At 42.4% G+C, this 16,914-nt stretch overlaps 1 protein-coding gene across 4 annotated transcripts in view; it reads right to left on the bottom strand.

The window, feature by feature from the left end:
* Positions 1–16,914, bottom strand: part of lrp1bb (low density lipoprotein receptor-related protein 1Bb) — a 281,286-nt gene that overhangs the window by 125,300 nt on the left and 139,072 nt on the right. For all 4 annotated transcript variants that reach the window (XM_053877208.1, XM_053877210.1, XM_053877209.1 and 1 more), the window contains 11 exons: positions 15,185–15,407; positions 14,558–14,750; positions 14,315–14,458; positions 12,233–12,469; positions 10,808–10,988; positions 7,452–7,671; positions 6,873–7,062; positions 4,433–4,555; positions 3,974–4,117; positions 3,223–3,348; positions 2,237–2,350 (listed from right to left, as the gene is read on the bottom strand). In XM_053877208.1, coding sequence (XP_053733183.1) covers positions 2,237–2,350; positions 3,223–3,348; positions 3,974–4,117; positions 4,433–4,555; positions 6,873–7,062; positions 7,452–7,671; positions 10,808–10,988; positions 12,233–12,469; positions 14,315–14,458; positions 14,558–14,750; positions 15,185–15,407 — 1,895 coding nt within the window. The remainder of the gene's footprint in view (positions 1–2,236; positions 2,351–3,222; positions 3,349–3,973; positions 4,118–4,432; positions 4,556–6,872; positions 7,063–7,451; positions 7,672–10,807; positions 10,989–12,232; positions 12,470–14,314; positions 14,459–14,557; positions 14,751–15,184; positions 15,408–16,914) is intronic.

Here is a 16,914-nt window from a genome sequence, read left to right as displayed (position 1 = left end):
CAAATTTGCAGAATGTGTTTGTTTCTTTTGGCATATATCATTGAGTCACAACTTGTACTTCCTGTTTACATTCAGGGAAGCCATCTTGGATTGCGTACTTGGGTTGGTCCCTCTGACTTTCCGACTTGAAGGCACCAATGTTTCCCACACTATTAAACCTGATGTAGATATTGACTTGAGACAGGAGTAGAAATATACCACATATAGTTTGCTGTACAAGTTTAGAACCATTTGCATCTACTTTGCTAGGGAACTCGGGGTTTCAGCTGCACGTACATGAGCATGGTGCACCGCTATGGCTTCAATGAGAGCTGCCATGGCTTCAGAAAAAAATATTTTTAAAGATGAACTCTCATGTGATCAAATGTATTAAAAGCAGCCAACCAACTCACTGGACTGTTGGCGTGTTTTTCACAGAAAAATTCCAAAGAATGACTGAAGACTGCTGCTTGCGGAACTCAAGCCGCAGAAACCCTGTGACTCATCATAGCTTAGCATTTGTAGTGTTGTAAAGCTTTTGACTTCAGCACTTACTCTTGAGTCAACCATATTTTTCTTGCTGATTCATCACTCACTCGTGAAAACCAATGGGCTTGGAAAGAAAGAAAAGTAGACAATAACCTAAAAATTCAGGAGTCAAAATAAACCGTTGAATGTTTTGACGTTGATTCATCACTTTAAAAAATCAGGCGATACCGCAGTTAGTCCATCATAAAATCACAGACATTCTAACGCACTATCAAATGTAGCGCTTTGCTGGAGAAAACGTTTGAGCTGAGAATCTGTTTCAAGTGCGACCACAGCAGTTAAGAACACTCGGTGCTGCAAACTGATTATCATAGGTCAGGAGTCAAGGTTTGCTAATGTGCGTAAAAATGTAATAAAAAAATGCTTGAAAAATGCAATTGTGTGGTTCATTCTTTCCATCATGCAGTTTTTGCAGTCAAAAACAGTATTTTGTTCAGGTTTTTTTCACAGTTTTGACAGCCATAAATCTTAGAGTCACCCGTGTATCAGTGTAGTCATGAAACAACAACAATTCAACCAATGATCTTCAAGAACTGTGACAACATAGACAAGAATTCTGGCTCACAAAGACAATGGCAAACACACAGAAAATACTGAAAATATTCTGCAAACCTAAACCCCATATTTCCTGCAGTAAAATACGCCCTAAATAAATGTATGTGAGTGACAATACAAAACATGGCTTAGCTGCTAGTCATCAACATAATAGCTTGTTATCCATATATCTTGAAGCCAAACGCCGTTTTTAATTACACATTATACGACAGGTTTTTGGCGTAAATGCCTCATCAGCATTCTTTGCAGGTAGCATTTATCCGGTTCATAATTCCTAATCATCCCATCTGCATGTTTACGTTTGCTTGTTAGCATCGCCGACAGCAAACGGTCATTTAGCATGCGAACGACTGTGGATAAACTGCTCAACGTTTTCAATGTAGTCATTGAATATGCAACAGTGTTTTCTATATGATCCTTTTAATTTGAATTCAGCACAGACATTTCAATGAGTAAAACTACCTTTACAATCTGGTGCTGCAAAACATGAAGGTTTCAATTGAGACAGATTCAAATGAATGGCTTCCGTAGTCAAGTTATTTATTAAGATCTGATCTCTGATTAATATATGTATATATGTATATATGTATACATATGTGTCATATATATATATATATATATATATATATATATATATATATATATATATATATATATATATATATATATATATATATATATATATATACATATTTCTATATTTTATATATATATGTATATATATGCAGTTAAGTTCAGAAAAAGAAAATAAATAAATATATATTTCTTTTTACATATTTCTATATTTTCTAATACACAAATAATAATAAATCCATTAAAAAAGACAACAATGACCTAAAGAAGTGAAGAATAAACATCAGGTTCAGGTGCCCTTCAGGACATGATCTGCGCTTCGATCAGAGAGGAATGTCTGGACGAGGTGCTGTTATTTCAGTGAATTATGTGGTCACATTAGGAGGGTTAAGAGGTTGGACAGCAAAGTGAGTTTTGGAAAACAGTTGGTCCAAATTATTTATTGGGCCGTAAAAACAAGCAATTGAAGCGCTAAATATGTTGAAACAAGATTACCCTCAACGTCCTTGATTCAGTTATAAAGATGTCTTTACCTTTCAGCACTAAAAGTGGTGCTTTAAAGACGGAGTGAAAGACTCACTGCAGGATATTTCGTCCGACTTGTCCCCGCAGTCGTCCTCGCGGTCACAGAGCCACGCTTGAGGTATGCACCGCCCGTTTTGGCAAGAGAACTGATCGGCCTGGCAGGGCCGGGCTGAAAGAGAATTATTTTTTAAAAAGAAAATACACAACATTCAGTCAGACTTGCAGCGGAGAGTTTTAACACCCGTGACACATGCAGATTCTATTTCTGTTAACACTCAGCGCAGCTGAGACGTCCAGGGGAAATATGTTGTTGCTTGACAGCAACATGCTCCACTGCGGGCGCGCTGGTGATGTCTTGCTGGTGTGGGCTATGCTATACGTGTCAATCCCGTGACGAGGGAACATTCATCATCCTCCGGCAAATGCACATTGATTGATCTTGCTAAGATAAAAACCACGAGAGGCAGGGGAACGATAGGATCAAGGCCATGGAACACATTAGACTGAATGAGCATCCCAGGGTCCTACAGTCCATATAAATCCAAGACAGCAAGAAGAATGAAAAAAATAGTGCATGGGGTGGATTGATACCAGGCGCTTGTAAAAAAAAAATATATATATATTGTGTCAAGTAAGATTTAAGGGCATCAGCTATCCTCAGAGGATGTTAGGCTTGTTCCCAGAACCACAGTAAATAGACAACTATCTGCAAACCATGACAGATTTCAGAGATGCCATTGAAGGCAGTCGTATAGCTAAAGACTGCCTGGCAGGAAAGGATTGTGTTTTGACACCCCACTAGGAAAACCACTACCTCAACAGGGAGGAGACCCCACTTTTGCCCCTGGCAGGATTAGAGCCCTCCTAGCTGCGAGGCAGCCGGACTTACCAAACCTTAACACTACCCAACCTCTTTTCCATTCTGGGAGTTCACAGCATAAATTGCAAGGGGATAAAATAACTTCATCCGAAGAATAAAGACACTTTCCACCCTTGATTTAGTTCCAAGAATTTCCAAGACAACACAAGAAGTTTTCTTACCCAGACATGTCGTGTTGGACTCATCCTCACTGTTTCCACAGTCATTCGTTCCATCGCACAGCCATCGCTTCGGAATGCACCGGTTGTTGCTACATTTGAATTGGTCCGGGGGGCAGGAGTGGTTGTCTGCAAAGACGTCCCCCCAACATCAGTAATACCCCGACAAATAAAGAGCTCAAACGCAGAAAACGTGCGACACTACGGGCCTGTCGCGTCGTCATGGGAGCCTTTTTGTTAATTGCAAAAACAGCCCAAAGAAAGCAACAAAAACAATCAGTGACAGAACAAGAACAATATTTTGTAATCCGTATTCTGCCGAGTCTGTATTCTTCTTTGTTAATCCCTCTCATCTAGAGGAGGGGGATTAGATCTTCTATTTACAATTTAGAAAAGACCTAATGATAGACCTGCAGAGGGGGTTGCAATCCTGTGTGGCAACCTTTTTCATGCCACTTTTGACTCTATGTCTCTGATACGATACGATACGATGCGATACGATGGTACGATGTCTCTGCTTTAGAACCACCAAAAACACCCTCCGTAGCAGCCAACTCATCCTTTGCTCCTTCAGCATTGACATTTAAGAACATAAAGGTTGACTGCTCGACTGAGTCCGCCATCAAAAGCTGGGACTTTTTGGCGCATACACTGACAATAATTATACCCCAGAGCCACCTCATGCAAGGTTGGGAATTAAGCATGCGGGAGAATCCACTGATGGCAGGCCTTCGACTACATTTAAAAGCCTCACAGCAGCTGTGGCTTTCTTCATCGCTGCCGTCCAGACAGTCGTCGTCTCCGTCACACTTCCACGTGGCCCGTATGCAGCGCTGATTGTGGCACTGGAACTCATCGCTTTTGCACCGCTGCGGTTCTGCGACTCTGCTGGAAACATCTGGAAGGAACAGCAGCCCCGAAGAAAATGAAGCAACCTACTCTTGAAAAATGTGTTTTTAAGACGTTATTGGCAGCGTGATAATGAGACAAAACTTGTTAATAATGGGCCCTGACCTCAAGATAATCAACAGGGATTTGGTTGATATTTCTGGAAGTACTCATCTGCATTTATTTGTTCATCAAAAGAAATGAATGTAGAACAGGTAAGGTTATTATTTGATGCTTTTCCCCTGAGGTACAGCCCGGATTATGCTACACAGGGAAAAGATGATCTTAAGCCCTTTATTCTGTCTGATTCATTATTTCCTCCTACCTGCACAGGTGACATTGTTCTTCTCCAGAAGCTGGTTGTCAGCGCAGGCACACACTCTGCCTCCTGGGATGGCGAGGCAGAGGGTACCACAGCCCCCATAATTCAAACTGCAGGCGTTGTCACCTGGAGAAATAGATCACGCATAAGGTGTCTTGTTTATTCAAAGAGAGATTTTCTTAAGCCGAGCAGGTGCCAGAGAATCCACTTGTGTATTTTGTGTCTCCTCTTTTTAAGATACAACTCTATCAACAAAACAACTGTGTCACCAAAATTCAACCCAAAAACCACCTCATTGTCCGTAAGGACTATAGAGCGCAATGGAATATTAGCCGCACCCACTAAAGGAAAATAGGTCTAGTTCATACATAAGGCGCACTGGTCTATAAACTGGATGCGTGTTTTGAAAAACGGGGTTCAGCATCGAGACTGGCTCGTGAAACAAACTGGGCAATGTTCTGAACTTGAATCATGAACTTGTCACATCTTTTATTGACATTAAAGCGCTCAAAATGCACTGTTTTTGCCCTCGCCTCTGAAGCTCAAACACCACAGCCGGTCTCACCAGCTGCTTCTCGTCTCCAGGGATGAGCTCTGTTGGAGGACCTGCACAAACACCGGCGAAAACAGCACATTTTGAGCGCTTTAAGGCAAATAAAACGCTTGTGATTTAATTGGTTTGATGTGACAAGGCTCAATACTTTGGCAGCAGGACACTCTAACAGAAATCCATGAGCCACAGGTTTCAGACTCAAGAAAAAGTAGTGGCTAATAGTCCGGAATTTAAGGTAAATGGTTTATAACTTGAAATGTTTGAACAAGGAATACAACAAGATGAACACAGTTCAGTCATGACTCCACTACTGACACTGCCCCACCTGTGCAGGTGAGTGCACTGAAATGGAATTCAAGAGACCTTTTGAAGGGATCACTCACATGAGCCTGTTCCATTCAGGACACGCAAAAAAATCAATTGAAATCTCAGTGTTGTTGTTCATTTGCCCATGTTTTTGAATTCTTAGATATAGATATTGCGATTTGATAAAATACTGCAAAGCTAACAGCACTGGCGTCTTCGTGACTTGCACAATTCTGGAATGCCGTTGGGGGATGAGTTCCTGAGATAGGCAGAGGAACATTGTGTCACAGTAACTGACTTACTTATTATACAGTAAGTACACAGTTTCCCTTCTCTGATAGTACTGGCATTGTTGGAAAATACTGTTATATGCTGAAGTACAAACACTGCTATCTGAAGTTTGCACCTTTTCAAATGCATGAAGGCCACATTAAATGTCAAGGCCATGTCTAAAGCCAGCCGCACATATTGACCTTTGTCAAGTGGACTTTATTGTTAAATGTTGAGGCATTAATCAGCCTTTTGCGTTGACACATAAGGCGTCCATGCGACTCAAATGTCCCTCTGCCACGGCATTTCCTGACACTGTAGGCAGTGCTTCACTGCGCTGTTTAACGCATATCTAAAGGGACACCTGAAGGTGAGGATTAAGACATAGGGTGTAACTCCGTTGCTCCCACGCTTCAGTAAGTAGAACCATGTTTCTGCTGCACATCCTGATGCCATAGGCAGTGTGTCACATAACCGAAAGAGGGAAGTTGGGGTTAGAGTTAAGCATTCAAGTGTCTTTTTCTGTCTATAGCTCCTCAAATAATCATGCACGTCAGTCACAGTGCCGACTTTAAAGCTCACATTGCCACTTTGGTTGCTATATATTTCATGCAAGAAGTAATGGTGAGAGCTCCCAATTGTGACCCCCACCATGCCACGCTGGTGGGGAAAGATTTGACTAGATTGAACACGCACCTGAGCGGTTTGACTTCGGCATATTAATAGTCACTATTTCATGCCTTGGGAGTGCAAATGTGTAGTCATGATCTTTCAGTAAGACATTTTCGGCATGAGTCACACATACGCTTGAGCAGAAAACAAGTCACAATGAGATCTTAAGATTGTCAACCCCTCATTCCTTACCACGACTGTCCTTTGTGAGTGTTGAGAAAGAGTAGGGTAAGTGTTTGATCCAATTGAAACACCTAATGCATCAACACTGACAAACAAGTCCACTTGATAAGTTTCAAGACAAGTAACATCCGACTTACAACCAAGGTCGGTTCCGAAAAAAAGATCGTAAGTCGGATTGGACATAAGTCGAATGCCATTCAAAATACGAGGGTAATAGGTCCTACTGTAGTGGTAGATGGCAGCGTTGCCGGGCTGCTACGTGCTGCGGTGCCAGACATTGAATAAAAAATAAAATAAAAAAATAAAAAACATCTGTGGGCATCTTACGAGCAGGTGGTAAGTGTCGGATGTTACTTATATGTGACTCCATGGGAGTGAGAATGGGACATGTCTAGACAGGGTGCAGGCCAAAACGCTCACCAAACCGTCTAGTTTCAGTGATAAAGAAAAGAAGCGAACCTTGTTGGCCCTGTGCGTCATACACACGCAACCCAAAAAGCGGCGGTCTCTCGCTTCGCAGCAGAGTGACATCTCCGGATGACAAGTCCAGCTGGAACACGGAGGCGTTCATGTATTCCGTCCAAAAAATAAAATTACGATAGTGAGAGATTCCAAATGGGTGGTTGAGCTCTTTCCCACTGTACACCACCTGCAACAGGCAGAAAACATACAGTCTCAAGAAATAAATATTTGGCAAACTACTGAGCCATGATGGATTGAAAAAAAAAAAAAAAGACGTTCAAGCTGCTTGTGAATGAGCTTACAACCTCTTTGATCACAGTGTAAGATGAATGTGATTCAATTTCTCTGTGTAAATTTATGCATGCAGCACTGTCTGGTTATAATAATGTTTACTAGAATCTGGCATTGATTGAACAGCGTTTGCAAATAATTCATTAGTTTAATTCGCTGGAAAAGCCACAGTTGACAGGAGGAGTCGGGATTGAGCGAACAACGCCTTGGCAGTAAACACAGGAAGATACTTTTGAGAGCCGCTGAATCAACACAAATGAAAGCGGGATGAACGGTAAGCCCTACCATTCTTCCCGTGCCGTTCAAGTGAATCTTCTCGATGTGGTCGTAGTAGGCGTCGCACCAGTACATGGAGCTGGAGCTGTGGTCGAGTGTGAGGCCGTTGGGCCACAGCATGTTTGAGGTGACGAAGATTCGGCGGTTGGAGCCGTCCATCCAGGCTTTTTCGATCCGTCCGATGCTGTCGTTGACCTCATCCTCCTCCCAGTCTGTCCAGTACATCCAGCTGCATTTCGCAGAAGAGTAATGCGGTTTATTAGGACGTGAACAGACACGTAGTATTCATATTTTGGTGATTTTATAACGCACACCATGATCAACGACAAGGGAGGGCCAAGGCCAATCCTTTGTCAGGGTAGCTTGTCGTGTTCCTGTTTTCAACATCTTGATCTAAAGTAGGCTTTTAGCTCGGAGGGCATCTGGGCATCTGCAAAATATGAAAATATGGACATCCCATTCCTGACCTCATCTTGGCCGCTAGATTACACTGGTATATGGCGGCATCTGGCGGCCATTTTTCATGTTTTTCAGACGCCCAGACGCCCTCCTAGTTAAAAGCCTGAAAACCCAACTGTTTATGGCCGAGACCCACTAACCAGAACCACCACTGCTGCTCTCCGAACCACCACAACCCACATCCAGCCAGGCAAAACTTACCCGCCGTCAACATTTAACTCCTCTCCTCACACTCTGTGCCACAATTTCAGTTTGCAAAACAAGCCGAACTGAAACATTCCACATGGAGCAAAGGCTAAAAATAGGACACCATGAGTTGACAGATTTGATACCTGATTTATTCCGTAACAAGTCCTGACAAAAACCCGTGGAGTTATTTGGTACGGTTCAAAACTGGAACACGACACAGACTGCCAACTTTGTCCGGGAACTCACACCCAGCTTTCAACCATCACAGGATTTTTGTCGACATATCAGCGGCTAGACATGGAAAGTGTGTTTCTTTAATGCCACCAAACATTGCTTTCTCAGGTGGATCTGAGTCCTGCTGCTGTCCTCAATGAACCGTGCGAATGCTCATGTGGATGTGGTTGGCACTTCCCCCGCAGAAATCTAATAGTTTTTAATAACTTTCTTGACATCTGCTACACAGGGTTATCATCTGTTTTGAGGGACACATTTCGCTCCGGCACTGAGAGACTCTAAAGAGGACATGATCAAATACCACTAAGAAGCACTGATCGAATCGCAATGTTGTCCAGGCGCTAATGTATTTTGATCTGCAACGCATTGCCGTGATGCTGCAGGAGAACCTGTGCTCTAAAGGATCAAAAGGGAGTTTTGAAGTTCAGGACTTAACCAGGTGAACACGCTTCTGGACTGCACACCAAGAAAAGTTGGGCCTTTCCATTCATGCCCAGGGAAAGTTTCCTGCACAAGCGGAGGCAACAATTCTCCGGGGGCCGCGAGTGTTTGAAACGTGATTGGGTCAATGATTTGACGCGAACCGCTCTCTGGTAACCATTCTCCGGAGATGTGCTCCGTTTGAGTGTTAGTGACTGAGTCATGTGGCCCCCTGTTCCTCATCACTGATAGAGGTCTGGCTAAGGCAGGATGAAAGAGAATCGGATATGGAGGTGAATGAAGAATCCCGTCTCCGAGTCATCCTTACAACCTGATGAATTATTCAACGCGCACACACACATGCAGACACACTATATCAGACAGGCATATGGATACGTCACTGACTCACACTGCTGTGTTTTTTTTTTTGGCAGTGGCATATTACACAATGCATTTTGTAACACTGTATTAAATTTAAAAATGAGTGTGACAATAATAATAATACTCAAATGAGGTGAAGGAAATATAAGGACTTGCTTAAAAAAATAGAGTTTTACAAGGAAGGACGAGATTAGGTACAAAAAAAATGGGTTTCACGCAACAGCTATTGTATCTGTCAGTTGCAACAAAGACCTAAAAATCAAATAAAATTTTGTGAAAGAAAAGAAAATGTAAATGATTTAAAAAAAAAATTGCAGTGATAGCAGGGGAAAAAAAGGTTAAGAGCAATGACAAAAAAATATTGACAAAAACGTAACCCTTTTTTCATATATTTATGTGTGATATTTCGGTGACAATCGGAACTGAAGTCAGAAACTTGCCCTCTGCTGCAATGTCCCCAAAGTTTACGCTGTTGTGACATGAGTTCATGTTGGGAGAGGAAATGGACTCAGACGACAGCATTAAGGCAACACCGGTCGTCCTTATCACGGCGACACAGACCGGAGGTGTCAAACAGAGTAGAAAATAAGGTCGCCAAGATGCATTCAGGAATATCTGTCAGAGGGGTTCACCCGTTTCACTGGAGGAGACCTTTCCAGCTGAGCTGATATAAATCAAGCAGCCGCTAGGCTCAGTGGAAAGACCTCAAGGCCAAAGGTTGTTTTTCTCACTGCCCTCACTTGGGGGGCAGAACTGAAAGAAGCTCATCTTTGGTGGCTATAATTGAAACATGCTCCGGCGGGCTCCAGAGCTGTTACAAAACATGCAGCAGCAGCAACACCAGTACAATAAAAATGGAATTAGTCATGTCTATGAAATGAATAAACAAAGTAATGAGAAGGAAATGATGCGTCCAGAAACTCCTATCATTTGTTCTATTGAGGCTCGTGAGCAAAAATATTGACTTAAATTAGCCAAACTTGCAAGTGTAAGCCAAACAGATAGACCTTTGAAAAGTAAATCAGTGAGGATGAGTTGAAGAAATGTGGCCAGAAAGACAATGCTTCAGAGGCCAGAAACCATTTTGACTGTTTTTTACAATGGCTACAGCTACAACTATGCTGTATTTGAAGTCCTCACTCCGCCCAGCTTGTTACTTGTGATGCAGGAAGAATCTCATGATGCCCTGTCCATCTAAATCAGTGGTGTCCAAACCGGTCCTCTCAGGGCTGGAGTGGTGCAGGTTTGGTTTACAACCCAACTGGTGCACACAGCTTCACCATTCAGGTGTCTGAAGAATGTTATCGGTTCATTGTCAGTCTTCTTGGTTTGTGTGCTTGATCGGTTGGAACAAAAACCTGCACCCACTGTGGCTGTAACAGTTTGGACACTGCTGATCTAAACATCTCTAAACTACAGGATACAGAATCCTCATCAGCCAAATTCGCCTCCCCATGAAGAATGAGTCCGCGGCTAAAGCATAGTGTTAGCATCTAAAATTTCTGGTCTGAAATCCCTGTATCTTCAAATACAGAAAACAAAGTCATAGATTGCGTTGTTTTTCTCACAGGATTAGTCACCATTTCTCGGACAAACCATTTTACTTCCATAAACAAATGTTAGGGCCAAAAAAGCAGGCATGGATTTGACATGCCACCGGCATCAGGCTTCAGTTCACTCACCTGTTTAACGGGTCGACCACGATGGCTCTGGGGTGAGACATGTTTCCCTCCAAGAGCGTCTTCCTGGTCTGGGAAGCTTGTTCCAGCCTGGCGACGCTGATGGTCTTCCTGTATCCGTCGTTTGTCCAGTACAAGTTTCTCCCAATCCAGTCCACAGAGATCCCTTCCACGTTGTCGAGTTCTGCAGCAAGTTCAACAGCTCATTGAATGAAAGGCAATTTGAGCACCTTCTTATCATGTTATGGTCCTATTACTCATTTGTTATCCCAGCAATGTCCATGTGTTTCATTGAGGGAGAAAATTTAAACAAAAGGATCGAGGAAGCGATAAAATAAAATGAATGAATTGAAGAGGAAAATGAGGGCCGCGCTGAAATATTGATTTAGTCAGTAAAATAATAATTACGCTGCTTGGATGCTGACTTGGGTTGGTCAAAAAGCAAATGGTTGTCAGAAACCAGATCCTGGACCAAGACGCGAGGGAGGGCGCAAAGGCGACGGGAGACCGTGACCAACAGTCTGCAGTCTTGACTTCACCACATGACATTCATGGGTGGCTCCCAAATCAAGTGATGATATGATATATAAATATGAAATTACGTTATGAAGAAATGTGGGAAAAAAATGACTGATTTAATTCTGATGCATTTTATGGAAGAATAAATACTCTGAACTGAAAGGATGAAACATTTTAAAAAATGAAAAAGGAAGTTATATCTCAGTTGCATTCACAATGAACCAAAAAATGTTTTTTAAATTTTACTTTAAATCCTGATCGTGTATTTACTATTTGTATTTGGTTATTTCCATCCTTTAAAGCAGATTGGTCAGCAGAATCAGAGGAAGTTTGCTGTACAGAAAAGCTTAAACTTGACCTTCAGCACACCACTCTAAAATACAGTACAACACACAACAGCGCAGCCCATGCTCAGCCCTGGAGTCTTGGCCTTGGTGGCCATCTATATATCCATCTATCTATCTGTCTTCAGTAGAAAGGGACAGTCAGATTCAGCATTGGGCTCCAGGACTCACCCTCTTTGAGGATAGTTTCTCTGCCATATTTCAGTTGCACTCACAATGAACCAAAAAAAAAGAGATGTAAGATGTTCCTGTATATTAAGGCTTGAGTCTGGGCTATATTTAATGTTTATACTTTAAATCCTGATTGTGTATTTACTATTTGTATTTGGTTACTTCTATCCTTTAAAGCAGATTGGTCAGCAAAATCAGAGGAAGTTTTCTGGACAGAAAAGTTTAAACTTGACCTTCAGCACACCATCCTAAAATACCACAACACAAACACACAACAGCACAGCCCATGCTCAGCCCTGGAGTCGTGGCCTTGGTGGCCATCTATATATCCATCTATCTATCTGTCTTCAGTAGAAAGGGACAGTCAGATTCAACATTGGGCTCCAGGACTCACCCTCTTTGAGGATAGTTTCTCTGCCATTGCCGTCGATCTTTTGCCGACCGATGAGGAAACTGGTGGTGTCCGCAAAATACACATAGCCTGATTCTGCGTGGTAGTCGATTGCTCTTGGGTTGACCAGGTCTTCTATGGGCACCATGTGCTCGTCTGTTGACTTGATGTTAATGTCCAGGCCCCTGATGACTCCAGGCCGTCCCTTGCCGTAGAACAGGAAGAGGTCGTTCTTGGGTTCTACAAGACAGAAAAGATGTTATCGTGTCATCAATAATGAATCACTCGTATTCGTCAGTGTGTGTCTGAACATTAAAGGCTTTTACTGGCCGCATTGTCCTGATATTGGAACAAGAGGCATTTGCCCTCTACTCCCCTTAATGTGGTCAGTGATCAGTGCCAGTGGGAATGATCACTGCCCTCAATCACGCTTGGGCTGCGACGATGCCAAGACTTGTAAAACGCTTGTACAGACAGTCAACGGTATGAGCAGTGACTGTGAACAGCCACCAACACGTTGAAGGAAAGACTATCCCAGAATGCTGAGGTAGCTCCCGTACCAACCACCAGCCGCTAAGGGGGGTGCATCCTCCCAACACGATGGGATCCTCTGGAGAGCCAGAGGGAGGAATGAAGGAGGGTTTCCGGTGAGCGAAGCAGACCTTTCCCCGCACCCAGTCCCTACCCAGGAGACCGTGATGCAGGGGGTGCGGACCACACATGCATCAATTCAATTTATCATTTTGTAGAGACGGGACCAACTACCCTGGAGACAATTAAGCCTTGCAAGAGACCCAGATATCAAACTGCAGCGTGACTGCTGCACGAGAAAGCAGAGCCATTTAGTACCAAATCTCATTATGTTTAGCGAGAGGGAGAGTACAAGGAACAGAAAGAGAGCTGGTGTCATCAGAACATCTAGAACAGGGGGATAAATCAAACGTGTCACGCTGAGTCTCACGACGCTCTGCTACACAGATCGAAATGTGGTAGATCCTCAAATTGTGCCATCAATTTGATCTTCTACTTTATTGTCAAGGAGGCAGCTGGGAGGGATGGATGATATCGGCCACTGGATGCAGACAAACTTTCGCTCTCATTATGGCAATAATCATTCAAGCGCAGGCTGGATCGATAGCAGAATATTATTTTCATGTCTGCCAGCGCAAATGTTTCTCAATGTCAGCTGCAAGATATATGCATGTACGGCGAGGAGACATCTATGGATTGATGTTTGACCTTTGCAGATTCATGTCAATATTGGAAACATCATCGTCTGTTCTTCTGCTCGTACTGAAATATGCCATGAGTCAACACCTTTTATGATCAAAACATCCTCCCTCCCAAGGTGTCAAATAGTCACTATTTGCAAACTCCGGTTTACACAGGTGTTTCAATGAAGATACATGTCTACCCTCCCACGTGATGTTCCGAAAGGAGCGGTTGGAGTTAAGATGGGCACAGGTACCGATCAGAAGCACTTATCACTACTTCAATGTGCCTCTCTGACTAAAGCGCTTGCTCAGTAGAGGGGCTAGATATTCCAAGTGACATTGGGTTTCCGCCAGGATTGTGGCTGTGCGCAGCCAGTCGAGGAGTGACAGAGAAACAACAAAGCAGAGGGGAACGTTTTGAGATTTACTGAAAACACTAGATTTTAATGATGAGTGGTAAACCTCTCTCCAGTCAGCAGCGGTCCATCTCTTCATAAGTCAGATCGGAATGTGCGACTTGAGTTCTGAAAGCTGTGGACTTCAGTGACATTTCATATTTAAAAAGAGATCATTGTTCAGAAGCCTAACCCTAACCTCCATCCTACTCTCATACAACATGCTACCCACAGTATCTGTATTAGTGGTTGAAGGTGGAACATGACCCCCAATTGAATGTGTATAGTGTCAACACGGAACACTGACGCAAAATAGTCACTATTGGAAGACAGAACTAAAATAAAATAGTCAACATGGGGAAATGCTAAGATAAGTAAGAAGAAGCAGGACATCAAATGTTAGTATTGAGGCAATTGAAACAAACATATCATGTGGAATATGACATGAATACATATCATTTCAACTGATAACTGACTTTTGCAGGTCTGTCCGTCAGAGGCCAGGCTGTAACCAGTACGGCAATGGCATGTTCTCGACTTGTAACTGCCACTGAGTAGACAGATATGGAAGCATCCGCCCAGCCGTCCATATGGATCCATTTCACATGCGTGACTTCTAACTGTTGAGACAAATAAGGATATGTATATATATATGAGAAAGGAACTCGATATCCAATTTTAAATATCAGTGTTGGGGACGTACAAAGATATACAGTTACCTTTTGGTTGAGTGAGTTTGTGGTAGACACGGAGCGCCCGGGTATCCCCCAGGCTCGCCAGAGTCTTGCTCTCCGCCGTGAGGTTAAATCTGTGGACTCTTAGCAGCTCCACAGTAGCGCCCTCTTTGGAAGGGTCCGAGTGTGTAGCATAGAGGTAGTCCTCGAACAGGGCCAGTGAAAAAATATTGGACACCTGGAAATTAAGAAACGAAACGGATAGGACATCTAAAAGTCTCTAAAAAGAGCATCCCGAGGGAGGCTACAGGGCCTGACACTGCAGCCTCCACACTAGATTCAGCAGAGTGACAACAACATAAAGCGACTTGGTTGGGTGAGCGGTGTTCGAAAAGTCTGTATGCAAGCACACTGACCCACCAAGCGCCATGTGTCAGAATCAATACAGGATGGCCAACAAACCCACTTCTCCCTGCGGACTTGGATTTGGCTTTTTCACAGAGCTGTCGCTCACATACTGCATTCAACCTGTAGCATTCCAGCTTCTCATTTTGAGCTCTGATATTGGTAAACTGTTCATAATAACAATCACATAAATAATAATAATGATTAGAGACACCAAATAGTTTTGTCCCATCTCGAGAAGAGCCAAAGCCAAAATGCGAGACTCACTTGGCTCCCGTGGATGATGCTGTGCCTGTTCTTGCCTTGGTAATCCACAACATCGATGTAATCCAGGTAGGCATCCGCCCAGTAAACCAGCTTCTTCACAATATCCAGCGCCACAGCTGTGGGCCGCTCAATTTTATAATCCACCAGCCGGGTCCTGTTGGTGCCATCCATGTTGCAGCGCTCCACCTTGGCCACATCCCCGTAGTCGGTGAAGAACATCATCCTGCAATTTGAAGGGATAAATCGAGAATCTTTCTGACACTCAAGCAGTGAAAAAAATTGCATTTAAAAGACAAAAAAATAAACAAAATGTAAATATATTGAGATTGAATTATGAATTTGAACTTTGTCAGAGCATCACATAATTCTTTTTCAGCTTCAGTAAGTGATTTTGGATAGAAATCTAACAATAATAATAACACTGTAATTATTTATTTATTCATTTATTTAATTTTCACATGTATATTTTGCACATTATACAGCACATAGTTGGTTGCTTGAAAAGTAACCAACTAAAGTGAACTGCATATTCATGAGATCTGTTTTATCATGTTTGTGTGATAATTAAATCTTTTATTTTGAAAAGCCGAAACTCACAATACTGTATGTCTGACATTTGGAAGAAAAAAAAAAAAAAAGCAGCTCACACAACCTTGCTATAAGTAACCTCAGTGAGTCACATCCCCCTCGGTTCCATAATGTATAATATTTAGCGGAAAGAGTCACACAAACAATGAGTGTCAACCACTTCCTCTATTCGTCTCGTATTCAAGGTAATGTGCGCGATTAAAACCCCATTTGTGTCAATCATTTCGCAATTCCAGCACCATGATTATTTCCAAGTGTGTTCGGCTTCTCGCGTGGAGGAAAGAAAGCTGTGAAGCATATGTTGCTTTCAGCCCCATTTACTGTGAGGTAATGAAATGCAGCCTGGCGTTAGATAAATATTGTGAGGTATCCGAACTTTCCCTTGATATTTTTAGAAGTGCTTAACTGCAGCGGAGATGTCGGCAGTTGTCTGGAATTCTGGCAAAGACGCTTCAATTGTTCGTGCTTGACCCCGTTTCTTAACTTACTGCATTTTTCACAGCTGTCAAGCCATGATTGAGAACCACGGCGATGAAAAAATAGGACGAAGACTGCGGCTTAACAACAAACTGTTATAGGCAGCTGTAGTTTTAACCACTCATTTTTGCTCAACCTCGAAATGCGAAAGTAACTTTTCCTCAGTCGCTGTAGTTTGAAATTCACCCTTGTTTGTTTATATATATATATATATATATATATATATATATATATATATATATATATATATATATATATATATATATATATATAGCTATGAAACGAAGGCATCGATAGCTAGCACGTACTTTGTCTTGAGTGAGCTTTAATAGCTCACTTTATGAGTCATGAGCTCACTTGCTATGTAAAACACTATACGGGGGAATGTTGTGACTTTCAAGGAGGTGCGCTCGAAAGGTGTCACTTAAGTGATCCTTGTGTGAAGGAGCTATAAAAGATTAAGTAGCTTATTTTTATTTTGATGAACAGGAACTCCACGTATATGGATGAAGAGATGTTACGACAAGAACTCTATCTTTGCTGGGAGCTTTAGCATCTTTGAAGAATTTAAAATGCAAAACATCTAGAGAAAACCTTTGAAAGAATTAAGCACAACTCAATTTATAATAATAAAGACAATTATGAATATATTTTTAAGGAGTCAT

The sequence above is a fragment of the Synchiropus splendidus genome, chromosome 10 (assembly GCF_027744825.2).
Source record: "Synchiropus splendidus isolate RoL2022-P1 chromosome 10, RoL_Sspl_1.0, whole genome shotgun sequence".
NCBI classification, from domain to species: Eukaryota; Metazoa; Chordata; class Actinopteri; order Syngnathiformes; family Callionymidae; genus Synchiropus; species Synchiropus splendidus.
The sequence above is the reverse complement of the archived record's forward strand: the minus strand, read 5'-3'. Positions and strand labels throughout refer to the sequence as shown.